This window comes from Vollenhovia emeryi, unplaced genomic scaffold (assembly GCF_000949405.1).
Source record: "Vollenhovia emeryi isolate VEMERY1.0 unplaced genomic scaffold, V.emery_V1.0 DF939128.1, whole genome shotgun sequence".
NCBI lineage: Eukaryota > Metazoa > Arthropoda > Insecta > Hymenoptera > Formicidae > Vollenhovia > Vollenhovia emeryi.
The window spans coordinates 1,750,894-1,771,372 of record NW_011967238.1 but is presented as its reverse complement, the minus strand read 5'-3'; the positions used below and the strand labels follow the sequence as shown (position 1 = coordinate 1,771,372).

The 20,479-nt window shown below is 29.5% G+C and overlaps 4 protein-coding genes across 4 annotated transcripts in view; all 4 read left to right on the top strand.

Moving 5' to 3' along the window:
- Positions 1–469: 469 nt before the first annotated feature.
- Positions 470–4,351, top strand: LOC105568603. Its single transcript, XM_012024409.1, has 3 exons — positions 470–645; positions 3,243–3,605; positions 3,781–4,351. The coding sequence occupies exons 1-3, from the start codon at positions 591–593 to the stop codon at positions 4,083–4,085; spliced, it is 723 nt and encodes a 240-aa protein (XP_011879799.1). The 5' UTR covers positions 470–590; the 3' UTR covers positions 4,086–4,351.
- A 2,947-nt stretch (positions 4,352–7,298) lies between these two features.
- LOC105568602 lies at positions 7,299–11,951 on the top strand. Its single transcript, XM_012024408.1, has 3 exons — positions 7,299–7,508; positions 9,827–10,189; positions 10,315–11,951. Exons 1-3 carry the CDS (start codon positions 7,451–7,453, stop codon positions 10,617–10,619), a joined length of 726 nt encoding a protein of 241 aa, XP_011879798.1. The 5' UTR covers positions 7,299–7,450; the 3' UTR covers positions 10,620–11,951.
- A 1,083-nt stretch (positions 11,952–13,034) lies between these two features.
- On the top strand, positions 13,035–15,362 carry LOC105568601. The gene is made up of 3 exons (XM_012024407.1): positions 13,035–13,308; positions 13,849–14,211; positions 14,329–15,362. Exons 1-3 carry the CDS (start codon positions 13,251–13,253, stop codon positions 14,634–14,636), a joined length of 729 nt encoding a protein of 242 aa, XP_011879797.1. The 5' UTR covers positions 13,035–13,250; the 3' UTR covers positions 14,637–15,362.
- Positions 15,363–19,874: 4,512 nt separating this feature from the next.
- LOC105568600 overlaps positions 19,875–20,479 on the top strand; it is a 3,828-nt gene continuing 3,223 nt past the window's right edge. Inside the window, exon 1 of the mRNA XM_012024406.1 lies at positions 19,875–20,082. Within this exon, the coding sequence (XP_011879796.1) occupies positions 19,995–20,082 (88 nt within the window). The 5' untranslated portion in view covers positions 19,875–19,994. The remainder of the gene's footprint in view (positions 20,083–20,479) is intronic.

Genomic DNA, 20,479 nt, shown 5'->3' with positions numbered 1-20,479 from the left:
CATACTAATTTATCATATATAATATGACGGAATTAATAATGTGATAAAAATTTTAGCTATATTTTCAAGTAATATGTAAATTACTCTATTTATTATTTTTGCATATTTTATTCAGTACGTTTTCCCATTTAAAATACAACAGTCGCATACCATTAATAATACTAGACCGTTACAAGTATCTCGAAGTTTTATGTGTTTCATTAAGTAGTACTTGTGCAATCGTATAAGAAAATATATTTAATATTTAAATTGCACTCGACTCACGTCATAAGGATTTAGATTAACTATCTTTCGAATTCATTTTCTTCCTGTATTTTCCTGTATTTTTCTTAATGGCATCTACTTCATAATCATGTGCATAACAAACCGAGATACAGACTGTGCAATGGCATTTTCATACTACGCATGTGCCAGAATGGAAGAAAGATTGAGGGGATAAATATAAAATAGAGGGATTTCATGGTATATAATAGCTCGATTTGTTCGCGTTGCTCTTCTTCGTCGTACATTCATTCGGATTTATTCATTCGTATTGCTGTTGTGAAAATGTTTTAGAAAAATTTATTTCTCAGAAAAATCTTGTTTCGAAAATGCTTGCTACTCTATTCATTTTTGCGCTCGTGACAGCGCATGCGATGGAAATACGTGAGTAAATGAATATTTGTCACATATTTATTTACATTACAATGTAGGTAGAATTTAAAATATACTATTTATGAAAACTTTATTGTTCTTGCACTAAGCTTAAGAATCAGATAATTAAAAAATATCAATGTAGGATTAGTTTTGGAATTATTTATGTTACGCTATAATTGTATATATAAAGTTACAGGTAAATAAGACTCTTACAATTCTAATTTATTATTGTTGATATTGTGTTAATCGCGATACATGTAACATATTGCTTATAATATAATAATACGTAATATTAGAGTGTCACATTTTGCTATGTAGTCTTTAATTGCTACATAATTATGCGCAAGGTAATTAAATGAATAAAATAGAAAATCCAGCGCACGCTAAATGCACATATTAGACAAAAAAACACATACGTAAATAAAGCTGCGACTTATAACTTTTGCTATCAAGATGATCGATTGCAAAGAAATAAAAATAACTTTGACAAAAACGTATCGTCGATTTTTAAATTCATATATGTTTTAACAGAATTTGTACAACTTTATATCGCATCCTACAAATTTGACTTGCTGTCAAGATACATTTGTATTTCCACAATTTTAGAAGAACAAAATGTATTTTATAATATTTTGTATCTTGATATATAAACTGGATATAATAGAAATAGTAAATATTCTATGCTAAGTAATCTATAATCTATTAGTATAAGTTATTTTATTTTAAAACAACAACTACTTACTTCAGTTGCTTTATTATTACTCATAAATTATTGGTTTAGGTATATCCTAGTTTAATTAAGAGTTTTATATCATACTAATCACATTATTCGAGATTTGATATTAATGTTCCATTTAACATAACATTTTATACTATAATATATGTAATATTAATTTTTCTCCGAAGAAACTTATAGTGTTACTTTGTATTGTAAGCAAGTCTTATGTGTTTTGCAATAAGTATGCGTTCATGCAATAATTATGTGTTTCGACAGATGTTAATCACAGGTTAATAACTAAGTAAATAGATCTGTCCGTTGAAAACAAGTCCGATATCTATTGATCGCAAATAAAATAGTATGAATTAAACTTTTTCTACGAATATTTCTTATATCAATATTTTGAGATATACTTTATAGTACTACATATTTCTCTCTCTCTCTCTCTCTCTCTCTTTGTTTCTCTCCCTTAGAATGAGTCTTAAAATAAATTGATGATTTAGTCTTATATTTTAATAATAATTGAAACGTAATAGTAATAGCATGACATATTAATTATTTTTTTATCGTTGGAATTTACAATTATTTTACAGTAATTAATAATAAAGACGTATAATTCATAGCATATTAAAATAGAAAATTTTATTTAACTTATAATAACTCTGACATAGTTTATAATATAACGCGCAATATTGTAATGAGTTAAAATAGGAAACCAGTTGAACAATAAAAATCAATATCTATTAGCTGAGTTGTAGAAGTGTATAGAGTAGTTGATATCGTATAATTACGGCTCTGTGGAGGCAAACTATTTCTTTCCCCTTCACTAATGTGTAACTTTCAATTGTTTGTGACTTTGATCTTGATAAATAATGTGTGTTTATATTTAAAAAATTAAAAATCACATTTTTTTAATTAAAATGTAAAATTATAATTTTTTTTATACTTATAAAAATTATCAGAAGGCATTGTGGGTGAAATATTACAATTAAGAGGATAAATTGTAACTTATCTTAAATGTGATAACTGAATATAGACAAATATAAAAAATTAAGACACTGATACAATTCTTATTAATTACCTAAAGAAAAAATAATTACTACAAAATTGTATTAACTGTTCAAATTTTTTTAATGAATGTTTATTAAAAATATTAAAAACAAGTGACATACATAGCATGGGTGCATTTAGTATTACAACCACTCACTGAATGCTTTAGTGAATGGTTGCTCTTGAGCGCTCAGTGAGCGGTTGTCATATACTCGATGAAGGTTCCCTGTTATGGTATTTGACACATAAAAGTAAGAGGTCACTCGAAAGGTCATTTTTCTTGGGGAAAATAATGGCTGCAAAACGTATGATTATGATAATAGTTTAAAATGAAAAAGTAATAGTAATATCATGCAAATGATCGCATATTGTAGTTTATTTGAAAACTTTATATTGCACAAAGGATGCACTTTAATAATGCCACAAATCGTTCTGACAAAACAATTTAAATGATTTCTACGCACATTGTGAATGAGACACGTGTCAACGGAGATCTTTAGGAATATACCATGTGTGAGTGAGGGATATAAGATTATACTTGCAAAAATAGCAACCATTCATTGTGAGCATCTTAAAAAGAGCGCTTACATCCGATACACGAATTTAAGGCGCTCACTGAGCACTAAGTGAGCGGTTGTTATAATTGTTTAATACTAATTGCGTTATAAAAGTATTTAGTAATTGTATTAATTGTAAAGTTTGAATTATATAATTTATGATTCCTACGTTCAAACTTATTTTATTTTAGTTTATAATTTACGGTTACAATTATTATATTAATATTATTTTGCTTTAGTTTATTTGAAGTATTTTAAAGAAAATAAATTCAATTTTACAGCCTCCTACATTCGGGTATGTGGCCGCAGTGATCCCAACTATGACCAATGTATCGTTGACAATCTTAACGCTGTGAAATATAAGATTTGCACAGGGATGCCGGAATTTAATGTTGGTCCAACTGAGCCAATAATTATTGACAAAATAGTTATCTATGATACAGATAGTCTTAAACTCTATCTCAGAGATGCAAAATTAAGTGGATATTGTGATTTCGTCGTAAACTCCGTTCACACAGATCCTGATAGACTCCACTTTGTTATAGATATCACAATCAAGCATTTTAATATGAATGTTTTATATGATTTTGATATACATGTATTAGTGCCCCTCGCTAATAAGGGATTGGCTATCATTACTTCAGGTACGTAAAATGTTAATTTTGTACTAAGTTAATTTTATCTCATTTTATTACCAATGTTATGTTAAAATAAAATAAAAGTTTAGACAGCATAAAACTCTCGTTAAGACAGCATACAAAACTCGAAGCTCGATTTTATTTCATTAAAATTATAAAAATATCTGTCTTTTTTTTACAGATAATGTACTATTCAAACTAACCCTGGACTTCAAAGTGGCAACTAAGAACGGTGAAAAACAGATATATGTATCGAAAGCAAACACAAATATCAATATCACATCATTTAAATATGAGTTTGATGAAAGCGAAAAGGAATTAGTTCAACTACATCAAGCTATTAGTAACGTCGTAGATAGTAATTCAGAAGATATTATTCGTAGTGTTAAATCGGCAGCAGAAAAGAAAATCTCGGAATTAGTCATCTTAGTTGTCAACAACATAACCCGTTCCAATTACGAGAAACTATTTCCCGAAAAAGTATGAATTGTTTGAGATTCGTTATTGCAAAATCATTCCTTACTTGCTGCGAACGAATCAAGGGAAATCTGAAACAAATTCTATTATAATATTTTGAAAATTGGTGATATACAATTTATTTTAACTAATAATACGTAATGGTAGACGTTATTATTTATATATTGCTAGTGTAAAATTTGGAATAATAGTTAACTAAAAATGTCTCTGTATTACTTTTAATGTTAATAGGTTAATTACAAGATTTTCAAGTAGTAAATATTGCAACAATTATATTTTGTGACTTATATATTTATTTATTATTACATAATTTATAAGTAATAATTTCCTAACTAAAGCCTTTACACGATCTATAATTCGCAACAGAATTCGAGACAGAATCCCATTTTTAAATTTTTATGTATCGTGTAATACAGAATACATTTGAACAATCAGAATTATAATTATAATGCTCCAATTTTGTAAATAGAAAAGATGCATCAAATATGTGTAGTGCATGAAAATACGTGATTGATTAATTGCATCTGGTCTAATGAAAAACCTTAAGCATTGATTGCTGTGAGAATTTGTGTCCAATCGGCAGAGAAAACGGACCTCATCCAAGGGCGTCCGGAGGGGGGGGGGGCAAGATGGGGCATCTGCCCTCCCCCCCCTTGAATTTGGAATAAGCAAAAAATTTGGCCTATTTGGCATACCTTGGTCGCGGTGAGAAAGTTATTACCAAAAGATGTAAATATACACCTTTATATATGTATATATATTTGAAATCATATAAGTATTCTGTAGTAGTAATATTTTAACAATATAAATGATGCCCCCCCCCCTCTGGAAAAAATTATGCGAACGCCCTTGCTCATCCATATGTAAATGTTATAACCTACACTAACCTAATCGCGAATTATAGATCGTGTAAAGTGGGCTTTAAACTATAATTAGAGTGCATAAAGACGAGGTAGTCTTTGCATCCAGTAACAATGTCGTCTACTGCATAAAATGGACAAATTACATGGCATCATACACCGGCCAGACAAATAGATTATTGGTTATACGTGTTAAACACACAAAAAGATCAATCATTTGTTATCCGTCCATAGTTCAAGCGTACCGCATACAATTTGTCGACGAGTTCGACTTCGACAACGTTAAAGTTTTAAACAGGGAATCGTTTCACATGAGGCGTCTTATATCACAAATATTACATAATATCAAACTGATGATATTAATATGCAGACAGATACAGATTTTTTGAGATGTATATCTACCGCTCTTAAATCAAATAAAAACATCGAGTAAGTGAAAAAATCGTAATAATGAACAATTTTACATTTGTGTCATTGAGGAAGGTCATAGCAAGCGTGCTAATACCGAATAAATTCCTATTCAAAAAGAAACGTACATCCTAAATTATATAAGAACATTCTTGTAATTAATCTTTTGTATTCTTTGTAAACGTTAACCGAAATTCTTCTAAACTGTACCCTGTAGTCTTCCAAAATTTATCCTTTATTATATGTCAAATTTTTTTTATAAATTTTCTGACTTGGGTAGAAATATAACGCGAAACGGTTTTTTACATATGTTATGTATTTTGTACACATAAATATTACGTATAAACATTTATACGTTTTTAGATACATATTTTACATATACATCACATACAAACGAATTATTCTTTTTATAGACCTAATTTACTTCCTTCGACGAAGAATGACTATACTATTATTATTAGCTTACCTCATGCATGTAATTACATGGGAAAATACAGAAAAAGTTATGTTTCATTTCCGATGTAGCATTAATTCTTACATAAGTACTATCATAGTATAATCTCAAAAACTATATTAAGAATGAATTAATTTCAATACATCACGTACACATTCTTGATCTAACAATGTTGGATTATTTTAACAATCTCATAATTATATATTGTGAGAATTTATTATTATTTAAAAAAATTAATATAAGAAAGTGAATAGAATTGTTTCTTTTCAGGAAAAGGATGTGTCAACTTTATTTTGGATTTTTTTTGTGGCAATTCTGTGATACTGATTGTGAGAGAGAATTTCTTAAATTTTATGTATTAAATAATTGATAGTTTAATTTTAAGATAGAACATGTACTGTTTATAATTATATATTCGGGTATTCTGTATAATGTGTGAATGTTAATACATGTATTTACATGGGAAAATACAGAAAAAGTTATGTTTCCTTCCCGATGTAGCATTAATTCTTACATAAGTACGCGTGTCTGCTAATTCTTCAAATATTTTATTATAAAACACAATTAGAATTCTAGCCTGAATTTTGGCACAAATTATGAATTGTTCTTAGTGGTGTTTATATTGTAGAATATAATGCTTCTTCTTATTCTTCCTCGTGTTAGGTTTAAAAGCCTGTTTCATCCAATTCGTTTTGTACCAGTTCTGTACCAGAACGAACTGGTACTTTGAGCATTTACTTCATCTTCGGTAGGCTGCTAACCTTGCCGAAGGAAACCTCCAATCTGCAGGGCTCTACCCCTAAAAGGATATGTGTGGCAGGATACTCTCGGTGGTTACCACTTTCCTTCGGAAAATTCCGAAAGAACCAGTGGTGTTCGTAGATTTGAACTCGGATCTTCTCGTTCATTTGTTTACTAGCAACGCACATTTCTCTGCGCCACACTCGCCACCGCATAGATTATAATGCATTCACGCAAAATTGATTAAATATGTTTTTATTTAAATTAAATATTTATTCGCTTGTTATACGTAAGATAAATTATTGTATAAAAAGACAATATTTATAATATTAGTAAGAATATTTTTAAAGTCGCCAGAAGTAATTAATAAATTAATAACATATTTACAATTGTACAAACGAATTGTACTACAATTCGCTTAATTCTAATTTTAACACGAATACAATTATATGACGGATATAACTCATAAGCATCCCGAACTAATGAATGTATAATGACTATAAAACAAAAAATAATTAATTATTAAGATGGTATTCTTGAAGTAGAATAGATTATTTGTTTAATGTATTGGTTTCCTCTATTCTGACTTCTTTTTATTACTTTTTGTGCATTAATTTTTTACTAACACATTTTCAACGTAATAACACACCGTGATAACGCAACGTATTTACAAAAATGTGAGAGATAAAAAATTGGTAGACAAAGTGCAGAATATTTTGTTACACGTCAATAAGAGTAGGAATTAAAAGATCATTATACGTGAATTGAAGTGGAATAAGGTGGACTGAGGTGGAGTATAAATTCTTGTGCACACTCGTGTAGATTAAGTTGCCTCGTGTCTGTTCCGTCGTTTAGAGCGGTTGAGTGCTCGACTGCCACTTTAATACACTAGAAAAATTAAATTGTGGAAAATGTTTCCTATAATTTTTATTTTTTCACTTGCACTAACATATGTTGCAGGGGAAATACGTAAGTAATTGTAATTAACTATGTTTCTATTATAGAGTAAAACAATTAATAATTTTATGTTTACATTGAACGTGTAGCAGGAAACTCACATGTTTAAGGAATATTTACCCAAAATATAAAATATTATTCTTTATATCTTAAAGCGTAATGCCAATATTCGATTTACCCCGACAATGTCAACCTCAATCAATTTTGCGAGGCAATTTGGATTTCTTAAGGGATAATTTGAATAACATTGAAAATGAACATTAATATTACAACAGAAACCAAATCTTGTATTCATCCATAACTTGGCCCCACACTTCAAAGTACGCATTCACTGCTTGTTTATTAACTCCAGCAGCTCTAGCCTTGGAAAGGGCTTCCAGTTTTCTCGAGCTAAGATCATACTTCTTACAAAAGGTTAGGTACCAATCATTACCTATTTTCTTTCTAGACCATGAAGAAGGTATTTCGATATTACATTTGGTTGCGTAGAAATAAGCTGCGATATACAATTCCTTTGGAGTTGTATATCACGCCAAACCTCTGGCTTCAATGTATTTAACTATTTCTGCTAAAGTTTTTCTTCTAAAATGCTACTAAACACAGCTGGGCGTCCAACAGAAGTGTTAGGAACTTCATTTTCCCCACACATTTGTTTTCGTTTAGATTCAAATTTTCTGTACAAACTCGTGTAGGGAACGTGAAATAGCTGTGCAGCCCCTGTAATGGACACCACACCATCAGTAACAGTTGTAACAGCTTGTGCTCTCTTTACTCCCGTTCAATCGAGCATATTCTCTTTATAATGTCTCACCATTTGAAATAACGAAATGTGTCTTAAAACAAATAAGATATAAATATTAGGGAACTGAGTGCGTTATTCAAATTGCCCCATAAAAATGTGTTCTAATTGCCCCGTGTGCCGATATAAAAACATCGTAATATAGCAATGCATAGAGGTGTGACATTTTGGTGTTATTTTTTGGCATCTTTGCGTTTTGTTAACTAGTCAACGTAATGATCGCTAATGTATGTGAGAAACATTTTTAGATTATATTTTTTACATAGTTTGTACGTAGATTTCATAAAAGCTTAAGAGAGCAGAACATATTCTTATAACCCACAGTAACAACAGAAGTTTTCTACCTACCTTGTTCAATGTAAAATACTGCATAGACCTTTGGAATCACAGATAACCTTTGAAACTTATATGAATATGTAAACAACAATATCTTCTTTCAAATAGATTTAATATCGCCAGTAATATAAAACCAATGATATGCAGTTTTTCAAAAACGACCTACACTGGCCAATGTTTTTATTTAAAAAACAAACGACATTTTGGTCCCGGGTTTGGACCTTTTTCAAGTAATCTTTTCACACAATTGTTATTGATCCCATATCGTTCGTTTGGCCAATATCGTTATGTTAATAAGATGTTGATTAAAACATTATTGCACTCCTTGGTTGAAGAGTGCAGAGTCAATTGAAGTTGCATTGTTAATTGTACGACACGAGTAAAAATATCGAGAGATGTGTGTTAAATGAGATGTCGGATCGAACATGACTCTGCGCTCTTAGCAAGAACTTATAATACAGTAAATAATTTTACTTTCTTTAAAAATGAGTATAATCTTGATTTGTGACGCGTCAGATTTTTTCAGCATGTATATTCAATTATTACATATTCTATATTTTTCTAAAATAGTATTTTCATTCTGTCCTTCCCACAAGAATAAAATCAGATTTCAGTTACATATTTTTTATAAGTAACAATTATCATTTACAGAAAACATATTAAAAGTTCTAAACTTATTTTAATTAATCATAATTGCTATAATGTAGCATCTATACGTAGCACAATAATCAGATAGTAATTAAACAATCAAAATAATTCTAACAGAGGAAAAATTTTTTTAAGTCAACCAGACTGGCAAACTCAAACCGCAATTATATGTATATGTATAAAGAAATTTTTAGTATGTACATAAGTATGTATTACAAAGTAGAAAAGTACCTAATGTTGACTGTAAAAATTAATTTATGCCGAAACAGAATGAGTTCATAAGTCTGTGGCAGCAAATTCATAATGTCATATCTGAAGTTATGACTTTTCTTTTCAGTTCGACGTAATATACCATCATTTTTTAATTAGTCCGTCTTACTCTCAACACCCTGTAATACACATTGTAATAAATGTAATATTTTTGAATTTAAAAAGCCTACAGTGAATATTAGGAACAAATTCAATATGCCACATCCACACCACATCATTAATTGTCAATTTCATTAAAAAATTATCAGTTAATGAAAGTGATTTATATTCTTTACAGCCTCTTATATGCACATATGCGGTCGCAAAAACCCAAATCTAGATAAATGTATTGCGAATAGCATTAACGATCTAAGGAGTAATATCTGCAATGGAATACCGGAATTACAAACTCCACCACTTGAGCCATTCATTGTTAAACAAGTAACTCTTTCTGACGTAGATAATGCCAAAATGTATGTTAGAGATTTACAAATTACGGGTCTTTGCGAGTTCATTATAAATGATCTTCACGTAAATCTTGATAACCTTCATATTGAGGGTAATTTATCATTCAAAAAAATTTTTCTGAACGGCACGTATGATGCCGATATACGTATACTAGTGTCTTTTGTTAAAAAAGGATTGGTTTATTTTACTACAGGTATGTATAATTTAGTAAAATTTACTAAAATAAAACAAACATTCAGTGAAATCCGTTGTGATAAATTTTAAAGATTTAACATGTAATTTTGTTTTACCGATATTATCAGATTACATTTTTTGCAGATAACCTAGCAGCAAAAGTGGCTGTAGACTTCAAAATGATAAATAAAGACGGTAAAAAATACATATATATGTCAAAATTGAACGTGAATCTCGATATTAAAACATTGAACACTCAGTTTGGTTCGGAATCAAATGCAGATCAATTAAACCTAATTGTTAGTACTTTCATAGGCAGCAATGAAAAAGAATTGATCAACAAGGCTAAACCGATAATAGAAAAAGAATTAACTAAACAACTATTAGTAATTGCGAACAACATAGTTAAGCACTTTACTTATGACGAACTCTTTCCTGATAGACTATAAATTAAAATATTCCAAAATTGTGAAGGCTCCCAAAAGAAAAATATGGAAGGACACGTGTGTTGTGAGAACTGAGATCTGTTCATTTTGTGGCTCACATCGGCACTTCGCCTTCCATATAAATTAAAACTTTAAGATTTACTGTCACAAAATCGCTCTATGAATTTGCAATTTGATTGATGAATGATTTATGAATAATTAAAGCCAGTTTTCTTATACAATATTTCGGAAATCTACGATAGACATTTATTTTCATTAAATAACTACAGACAAGTAATTTATTGTAGAATAATTGATTGATCACTCAGCAGTGCGGAGTCACTTGAAAATATTCCGTTTAATTTGCTTTGCTTTTTGGAATAAGAGTTTTGTATAAATGTATTTGATATACATACTTACAAAATTGAATTTAAAATTGTGATATACTTACAAAATTGTGATATACATACTTATAAAAATGAATTTAAAATTGTAATACCGTTTATTATATCCATATATCTATATATCTTTTACAACTTGAGACTAATAATTTTATTTAAACTTTTACTACTTGTATTATTGTTATTACTCATGTTGTTTTGTTTTGTTATTATGAGTATAGTAATATTGTATGTAAAAACAAATTTATGCACCGGTTATTCTCACGTAACAAAAAATGCGCTGTTCTAATAGGTACAAAATTAAATTATATTTATCAAGATATTTTTAATAAATATTTTAATGTCAAAGAATTGATAAAGCATGTTATAAAATATGTGCTGTTTTACTTAAAAAAAAGAGAGAAAATCTTGACAGAAAAGATAGATTTTGTGAACACATTAAAAAATTTTGGATTATTTTATATCTTGCTACAGGCATATAAAATTTACAACATTACACAATCCTCCTACACATCATAATGAATTTCATTTTGATATGCAAATCTTGTTTTTATTATATCACATGTATCAGAGATGTTAAGCAACATCTTAATAATTATTTTTTAAGATTATCTCGGTCGGATGTCCTTCGTAAAATGTCATGGTGATCGAGTTGTTTAGCAAAACAACATGATATTAACATGATATTCTAAGTAAAGTAATACAGTTCAGCAATATATGGGGCTAATGTGCTCATAATTAACTCATCAATTATTTATTATTGCAATTTTTATTGCAATATTATTCTTTTTCAGTTAATATATTGTCATTGCTTATTTATATTTAAAAAAATTATGTATGCAAAATGTTTTAAGATAAACTTTACGTTTCACTTTAATATAATTCTAAAAGCGCATCTAACCTGTATAATTATGTACGGAAAATCTTGAATAAATAATATTGCATAATACGCCAACACTTATCCCTTATTAGTTCGTTCTAATTAAAAATGAAAAGTTTATAAAAGAAAAATAACTCTAATAAACTTTCAAGTAAGACCCCTATCTAAAACTAAACAATATATGAGAAAACGCCAATGTGGGTCACAAGGCAAGATGTAGGTAGCCCAATTTGTAAACCTTACATTTTTCTGAAAGGCGCCTCAGTCGAGCTGGCTAAGACTCCCGTCACGGATTGAAGGAGGTCTCAAGTTCGAATCCTGGCTGAGGTAATATTTTTTGCAATAAGAATAATTAACAGCACGGGAAAAGAGGGGTATTGAATGTTAAATGTAGCATCAGAAAAATGTTAATGTGTAGCAATTTAAATATAATCACAAAAAATCCTTTATCAATTTGAATATGTGAATTTGCTGACGATAATAATTCCAAGTGTAAGAAAAACTGCGTTAGGTTATGTCCGAAGAAAGAAATCGGCGCGTAGAACTAATGTGGAAAGAAACGGTATATAGATTCACGATTTTCAGAAAAAATATATGATTTACATGTTGGGCTATCTACATCTTGCCTTGGGATCCACATTGGCGTTTTCTCATATGTTGTTTAAAAATAATTCTTTACTTCACAGTTGAATTATTCAATTTCTGCTCTGTACATTGATATTTTAAGATCTACTTTACCAAAAGTCCATTAAAATTATTAGAGTCTAAAAATTAATATTTCTTTCTGTAATTTAATTGACAAAAGAAATTCGAACTGCTCATGACTTTTACTCTAAAAACAAATCTAAAATTTTATTTTTCGTATGAATAAAGAATTCTTACTTTGTATACATATTTGTTATTTATTATTCATAGAATTTATTTAATTCTGGCACCTGATGTCTGGGAGCAGTGCCGCAGCAAGGTTCCTCGGCGCCCGGGGCGAATATAATTTTGGCGCCCCCCCCCCCCCCCCCGCTCCATCCCATACTACACGTATAGGCAGTCAACCTTTCTGTCTGCGAGTGTACGTCTTTACCGGCGGCGCTGGCGCCCCCTTAAATTTGGCGCTCTGGGCCGGCGCTCCGCTCGCCCCACCCTTACTGCGGCACTGTCTGGGAGTGTACAATAAATTATTGTAAATAGAGAGGATCAGACCGGTTATCGATTCAATGCGAATGAAAGGAAATGTGAACCTACATATATAAGCTCTTACTCAGTTCACATGTGTCAGTCTTGAGACACGTTTGGAATACTGCTGTTAAATTATAATACAACTGTTCTTTAACAATAGAGTTTTCGAAAATTTGTGAAGAAACATTTTTGGCTTGGAAAATGTCTACCACAGTCTTCGCTTTTGCATTTGTAATTGCATGTGCTGCAGCGGAAATACGTAAGTAAATTAAGAGATATGTATTTATTTTCATCGTTTTTCGATCGCGATTCATTCCATATTAATCGAATCGGAAAGTTCTAAAAACTGTGTCTGCTTTCCGTTTATGTGATTTTTTATGACACTTATGTCAACTTGAACATGAAATTTTTAAAAAAGTATCATCATTGAATTTTTCGATGAAATAAATTTTAAGAAAATTTACGTTACAAATCTATTAAAACCAAAAGTTTACTTTATATTTTATATATTCTGTATGCGAATATACGTATTGTGTGTATGTGTATAAAGGAAAAATGATTTTAGCAAAGTTTAATAATTTATTTTTAAAATACGTTATGCAATCTGCATTAACATAGTTTCTCTTAAATAGTAGAAAAAGAATCTGTGAACAACAATATGGTGTTCGTATAACGCGCATAATATTGTTATATTATAGTTACAGAAAGTTATTTGAAAATATAATTTTACATTTGAATTTATCTTATTGACAATTTCATTAAAAGTATTTCAATATGAAAAAAGGTTAATTCTTTATAGCATCCTACATTCATATATGTGGACGCCAGAGCTCAAACATCGAAAAATGCATTTTGGACAATATCATTAATTTGAAGAGTAAAATATGCAAAGGAATACCAGAATTAGACATTCCATCGAACGACCCATTTATTCTTGACAAAGTAGCCCTAGCGGATACACAGGGCATCAAATTATATGTCAGAAATGCGCAGATAAGAGGTTTCTGCGACTTCAAGATAAATTCTTTTCATGCAGATATTAATAATTTGCAATATGACATTGTGATTGTATTCGACCAAATCCGAGCGAACACCACTTATGATTTTAATCTAAACGTACTAATACCCATTTCACATATGGGACAGCTTTACATTACTGCAGGTATGTATAAAATAATCAACTTTTTTTATAAATATAAAGTAAAAGTTTAAAAATTTATTTTAATATAATATATCTTATATAATTTTATTTATATTGTTAAACTGTGTGTTTTTACAGACAACGTAGGGGCAAAAATAAACTTACAGTTCAAACTAGTAACCAAAGATGGCAAAAGATTTACATACTTGTCCAAGATAAAGATAAATATCGACATAAAGAAATACAATGCTGAATACGGCGTGGAGGGAGAACAGTTTGCTCAATTGCGCGAAATTATTCAGAACTTTGTAGGCCAGAATCAAGAAGAGATTATAAACAGTCTTAAACCAGCACTAGAAGAGATTGTCTCCAGACGAATCATATCGATTACCAATAACATAGTTAAACATTTTACTTATGAGGAACTTTTCCCAAATAGAACATAAGTCACTTAAAATTTTAATATTCATTATCATAAGATCCTTTCGTGCATTCCATAAAAAAATTTAAAAATTAATAAAAAAATAAGTTATTACAGTGCTTTCAAATTGATGATACAAACGTAATTGCCCATAGATAGAAACATCGTCCATGTCATTAATGGCCAGCATAGATTTATGATTATTTATTAAATAATATTATATTTAATTAGTTTTAACAATAGTTTAATGAAGGAAATTATAATCACCGCCGTTAAACTACTTTGAACGTAACGCTAATGAGAATGTTACGCTAAACTTTATTATTATTTATGAATGACGTAGAAAGAACTACTGACATATTATATGACTCTTTCTTTATATTAAAGAAATAAAAAGGTAAATTGAAAAAGTTAAAATTGAATACTGAATTACAATATATCTGTGATAACTTTAGTAAAGAAAACGTATAGTGACACGTATAATTGACACAATTATGATACTCGTATAATATGTAATATACAAAATAGGCGAAAACTCATTACCTATTGAATGGCGAATTAATACTTTATTGACATTATTAATTAAGCTACATAATTACTTATAAAAATACATTCCAAATTGTTTTTCTTTCTTTTTTAGCAAACATGTTGCAGATTTCAATTAACGTATGTAAATAAAGGATTAAAAACAAGATTACTTTAGCAACTTTAATAAGCAATGAAATGATTTGTGACTTTTAGACTACCCCATATAAGCGATTATAATTATATTTATTTACATTATTATTTCATAAATTGCTGCTACAAAATGCCTGTAAGGTGAATAAATAAAATAATTAATACCTTTTTGCAACTTGTACCAATGTTATAATGCAATTTATTGCAAAGTCATAAATTTTTTAAAATATGAAATCAATTGCTTTTTTATATTATGTATTCTTTTAATTTGTCTTTCTGATTATAATAAATAGTAAGTAGTAGTATATGTGTACATATAATAAGTGTTGTATTGAGAAATATACCACAACATAATATATTAAAGAACTGTACTTAAAGAATTCTGCTATTATTGAACTATTCTGAAACCCACAAAACTTATTTAAAATAGGTGATATTGAAAAAACTTTAAATATTTCTTTTTTGATATTTTAGTTTACACTTAACTACTTAAAATTTTTTAATAAATATCGAAATCTTCTTCTAATAATATTTATTAGTTTGTGTAAACACTATTTGCATCCATTATCTTGATTTTAAATATAATTCGATAAAGCTCCAGTTTAAAAGAGCCTGCTGCAAACCTTGACATATGTTGTCCTTCTGAGTGACCTTTAAAAGGTTTTAGCCATCGCTAGTTGTTTGTTGAAAAGTTATTGACAAAAAAGTTTCATGAATAGAGCATAATTTTATGATATCATATACGTTTACGAAAGAGAAGATTTGATAGAATTTAAATTTTAATCGGTTCAGGTAAGGTAAGGTAAGGTAAATCAGAAATCGGTTCGGGTAAGTAATATTATCCGAAACTGAACCCCGGGGACATACGCATCGTTCTCTGCTCGCTTCGCAGGAGGGGGGGGGGGGAGGGGCAGGGAGAGCAGGGGCTTTGCCTCCCCCCCCCCAGAAGTGTTGTATATTAGGTGATCAAAATCTCTACAGTGAAAACTGGCTCCGGCGAGGCCAAGCCCCTCCGTCCCGGCCCTCCCGCGAAGCGGGCTGAAAATGAGGCGTCAGTGATTTATAGCATCTTAAAATAAAAATTTTAAATTATATGTCTTTCATCTAATGGATACATCAAACACAGTGTCTCAAAGAAAGCAACAATGTGTTTATCAAAATTATATATTCTCTTAAATATTCTTATATATTCTCTTATCTATTCTCTTATATATTCTCTTAAATAAAAATCCAGCAAGGTAATTTGTAAAGTAGTAATCGCGTGCGCCATAGCGAGGAACATTTGCTCTCGTGTCTCCCCACAATCTTTCTATATTCTGTGTATGAACACCTGTTCCTGAAACCACAAAATTCGTTGTATGGTTTACTGTCCGGTATATGTATAATTGTTTTCATAATTTAAAGAAATCATACACACTTGGCACGAGATTGATATAGGTGTGACAATAAAGATATACGATTGAAGAAACCAGAACAGTAAGCTTAGGTGTATGTGAGATATTTGAGTATAGCACACGTCATTCTCGCTTCTGAAATATACACAGTGTCGGAAAACAATGACATATCAATAAAACTTAACTTCTTGTATTAATAATATTTTAACAAACCACGCGCGACGACTAAAACCTTTTAAAGGTCACTCGGGAGGGTGACCTTAACAACATCAAGGTTAAGGTTATTGGAGCAGACTTCCCTAAACATTTTACCTGCAATTGTTCTAATAATACTGTTTTCGGTAATAATTAAAGTCACATGTTTGTCAAAAACTTTATTGAAAAAATTATAAAAATTGAATGTTTAATTAATTTAAATTAGAATATTTTAAAGTAATCGAATAGTTTTTAAATGGAATTTAGACGACAACAAAATTAATCAATTTTTGTGAGATATTCAAGAAACACAAATAAAATAAAGTCTGGTTTATTAGCTGCCAAGACACTTTTCAGTTCGTACTAGTCACTAGGAAGAAAGTGTTGTGTAAATTATACTTGTGATGTATTATTTACCTATGATATTTTAAATTATCGCCCCTTTATTCACATTGGGAAACATCCGCACTTAATTCGTATAGCCTTGGATGTAAATCCGTAATTAAAGTACTATTATTCAACAATGTACGCAATTTTTTATGCCTTGTAGCTATGAATATTCCGCTAGCCGACGTTTCTTCGAAGCAGCGATAATCATTCAAGGTTATATTGACGTAAAGTCAATCGAATATTAAGAGAAAACTAAAAGACTACTGTGACTGTTGTGTCGGATGGACGTGCCTTCAAACACAGTTTCCTCCGACCGATATCCAGAGACGAATGACATTTTTTTACAATTTAATTTTAACTAATCCATATATTTCTTTGAAAAGGACCATAATTCGGATGGTCGAAACGTTGAAATAAATTGTTAAAAAAACTACTCAGCCAGTTTAAAGTCGTTTAATAATTTTTCTATATATATACATATAAAAAAATATATAGCTATGGTATTTTGATTCGCGAATTTCAGGACACCCTGTATATAAGAAAAATAAGATTTTCCATTAAAAATTGAAGGTGACCCTCACATGTCCTGCACGTAACTATTCAAGATCAAATTAATGACGCCAGCTTATGTCAGAAACATTTTCTAATAAAACTCTTCCTTATCGAGATATTCGACAGTGTCCAGACTTTTTCACCCCAAGAATATAGAACTAAAATAAGATTTCTTATTTCATTCTGTATGTGCAAATGCACTACTTAAGATAATAGGCTTATCATGACTCATTGTATAAATTAACGTTTATATAAGTACAACTTTGTATCCAGGTGTACACAATTAGTGACGAACATATAAGAAGTTGATTATTTCGTAGATTAAAAAAGTTTTAATATATGTATGCGGTTGAGGTTAGTATTATACGTCAAAGCAATGTTACATACGTCACAAGCTGGGTGTGTGTGTCACCATTTATATTTATTATTTACATATTACATCTATCAATATATATTTTTAAATTTTTTAAGTACTTTACAGATACTTTTACAGATATACAGTCAAGAATTAAAACGACCTAGGCTGGCAAATCTTTTTATTCAATAAAATTAAATTACGACGTTTCGACCAGTAATACTGGTTCTTTTCAAGTATATCTTACGTTACACCCATCAATTGTTACAGAGTTTTTCTCTGGGCTGGTGTATGACTAGACGTTTGTCTGCCGGTGTGCGGAGTGATGTAATCGATCTCTGTATTTCGATGGATATTTATTTATTTTTTATGTACTACGACACGTTTTCCTATCTTTTGCTGTAACAATTGATGGGTGTAACGTAAGATATACCTACTTGAAAAGGACCAGTATTACTGGTCGAAACGTCGTAATTTAATTTTATTGAATAAAAAGATTTGCCAGCCTAGGTCGTTTTAATTCTTGACTGTATATCTGTAAAAGTATCTGTAAAGTACTTTAAAAATTCAAAAATGTATATTGATAAATGTATTATGTAATAAATATAAATGGTGACACACATAGATCTAATTTCCATAAAACTACTTTTCCAGATTATTATGAACGTGTCTATAAATTTTTTTCATTCTTATCAACGTTTCATTCTAGCTAAATGAGTAATGTTAAATAAATAATAAACTTGAATTTTCTGTATAAAAACTTTAAGTACCCTATTAACACCTGTGTACATATGTTCTTATAGCTTGCTTTGTTGCCATAAAAAATTCGTTATATTGACGTCGATTCGATATTGTTTCGACGTCGGTCGATGAGTCATTTATGACTGGGATATATATTATCAAACTTGTGCAAAATTTCTTTGAGTATTTCTTTAATGTAAACTTTATTAAAAGAAAATGGGTACATTTACATATATTCCTTTGTAGAAAATCTGAAAAAATTAAATTTTATTAATTATTTTATATAATTAATTATATTTTGTATTTATCCTTTTTCTCCTTACGTTTCTGTTGTAATTATGATCTAAGAAATATCACATTTGGTCTAAAAGGTCAAAAAGGTTTTTCAATTTAATAAAATTAAAGCATTCCGAATATTGATTATTTTCAAATGACGTTTCAAGAGAAATAAAATTAATTGTTTAACATCTCTCACTATGCGAAAAAATTGTCTCTAAAAAAAATCCTCTTTAAAACCTCTTTAAACATGTTTCAGTCTTTTATTCCTTTTATTTGTACAATTTTATTTTTAGCATTGATGTTACAATACTTTTTTGATTATAGTGCAATATATATTTTTTTATAAAATTGGGTATTTATTGGGTTTTTTGCCAATTTTGCCGTTTGAAATTTACTTGATTTTCGGCACAGACTTATGCACAGACCCGATATAAAGTACGCGTAAATGTAACATTTGCCAATGCCCACAGCTTTATAAGTTTCTATTTAAATAGGATATTTATCTACGCTATATGTATTAAATATATTGTTATATAATAAAAATGTTCTTTATTTTCGATGAAAGAAGATCGCTATAATCGCAATCATTATGAACGCATAAATAGTTAATATAAGCGTTAGAATGAATCACTATTAGAAAAACAAGGAGGAAAAATACTAATTGGCATAAAACAGGCTCCATATAAATATGGCTGAACGTATAATGCATCAGTCTTGATTGTACTCGGTTCTTAAGAAGTAAAAATTCCGCGATATCTGCTATCTAAGCATAATACGGCTTCCATAGTATAATCTTAAAATGTATGCAAGAACAAATTCGTTATTTCAAAACATGTTTGCTGCAACTTTTGCTTTTGCGCTTATAATGGGGTGTATTGCGGAAATACGTAAGTAAATTAAAGATATGTGTATACTTATTTTTATTACAACACGTGAGTACAATTCTTTCCGTATCATACGTGAGAAACTCATAATACTATTTAAACTGTAAAACTTGAGAAAAATGTCCTATTAAATCTAATCGGATAATCCTATTACATAATAACAAATGGATATATCCGATGAAAATGTATATCCGATGAAGAACATGATCGGACATATCCGATCAACAAATATCCGATTAAAATATCCATTATTAAAAAATATAATAGATAAATGGATCTGATTAAATATGTAATACGATGTTAAAAATTATCAGGTAAAGTATGAAACGTGGAAGAGTGAAATAAAGAGGGAAAATTGAAATTAATAAATGTTAGACGTAAGATATATATTTTTAAATGA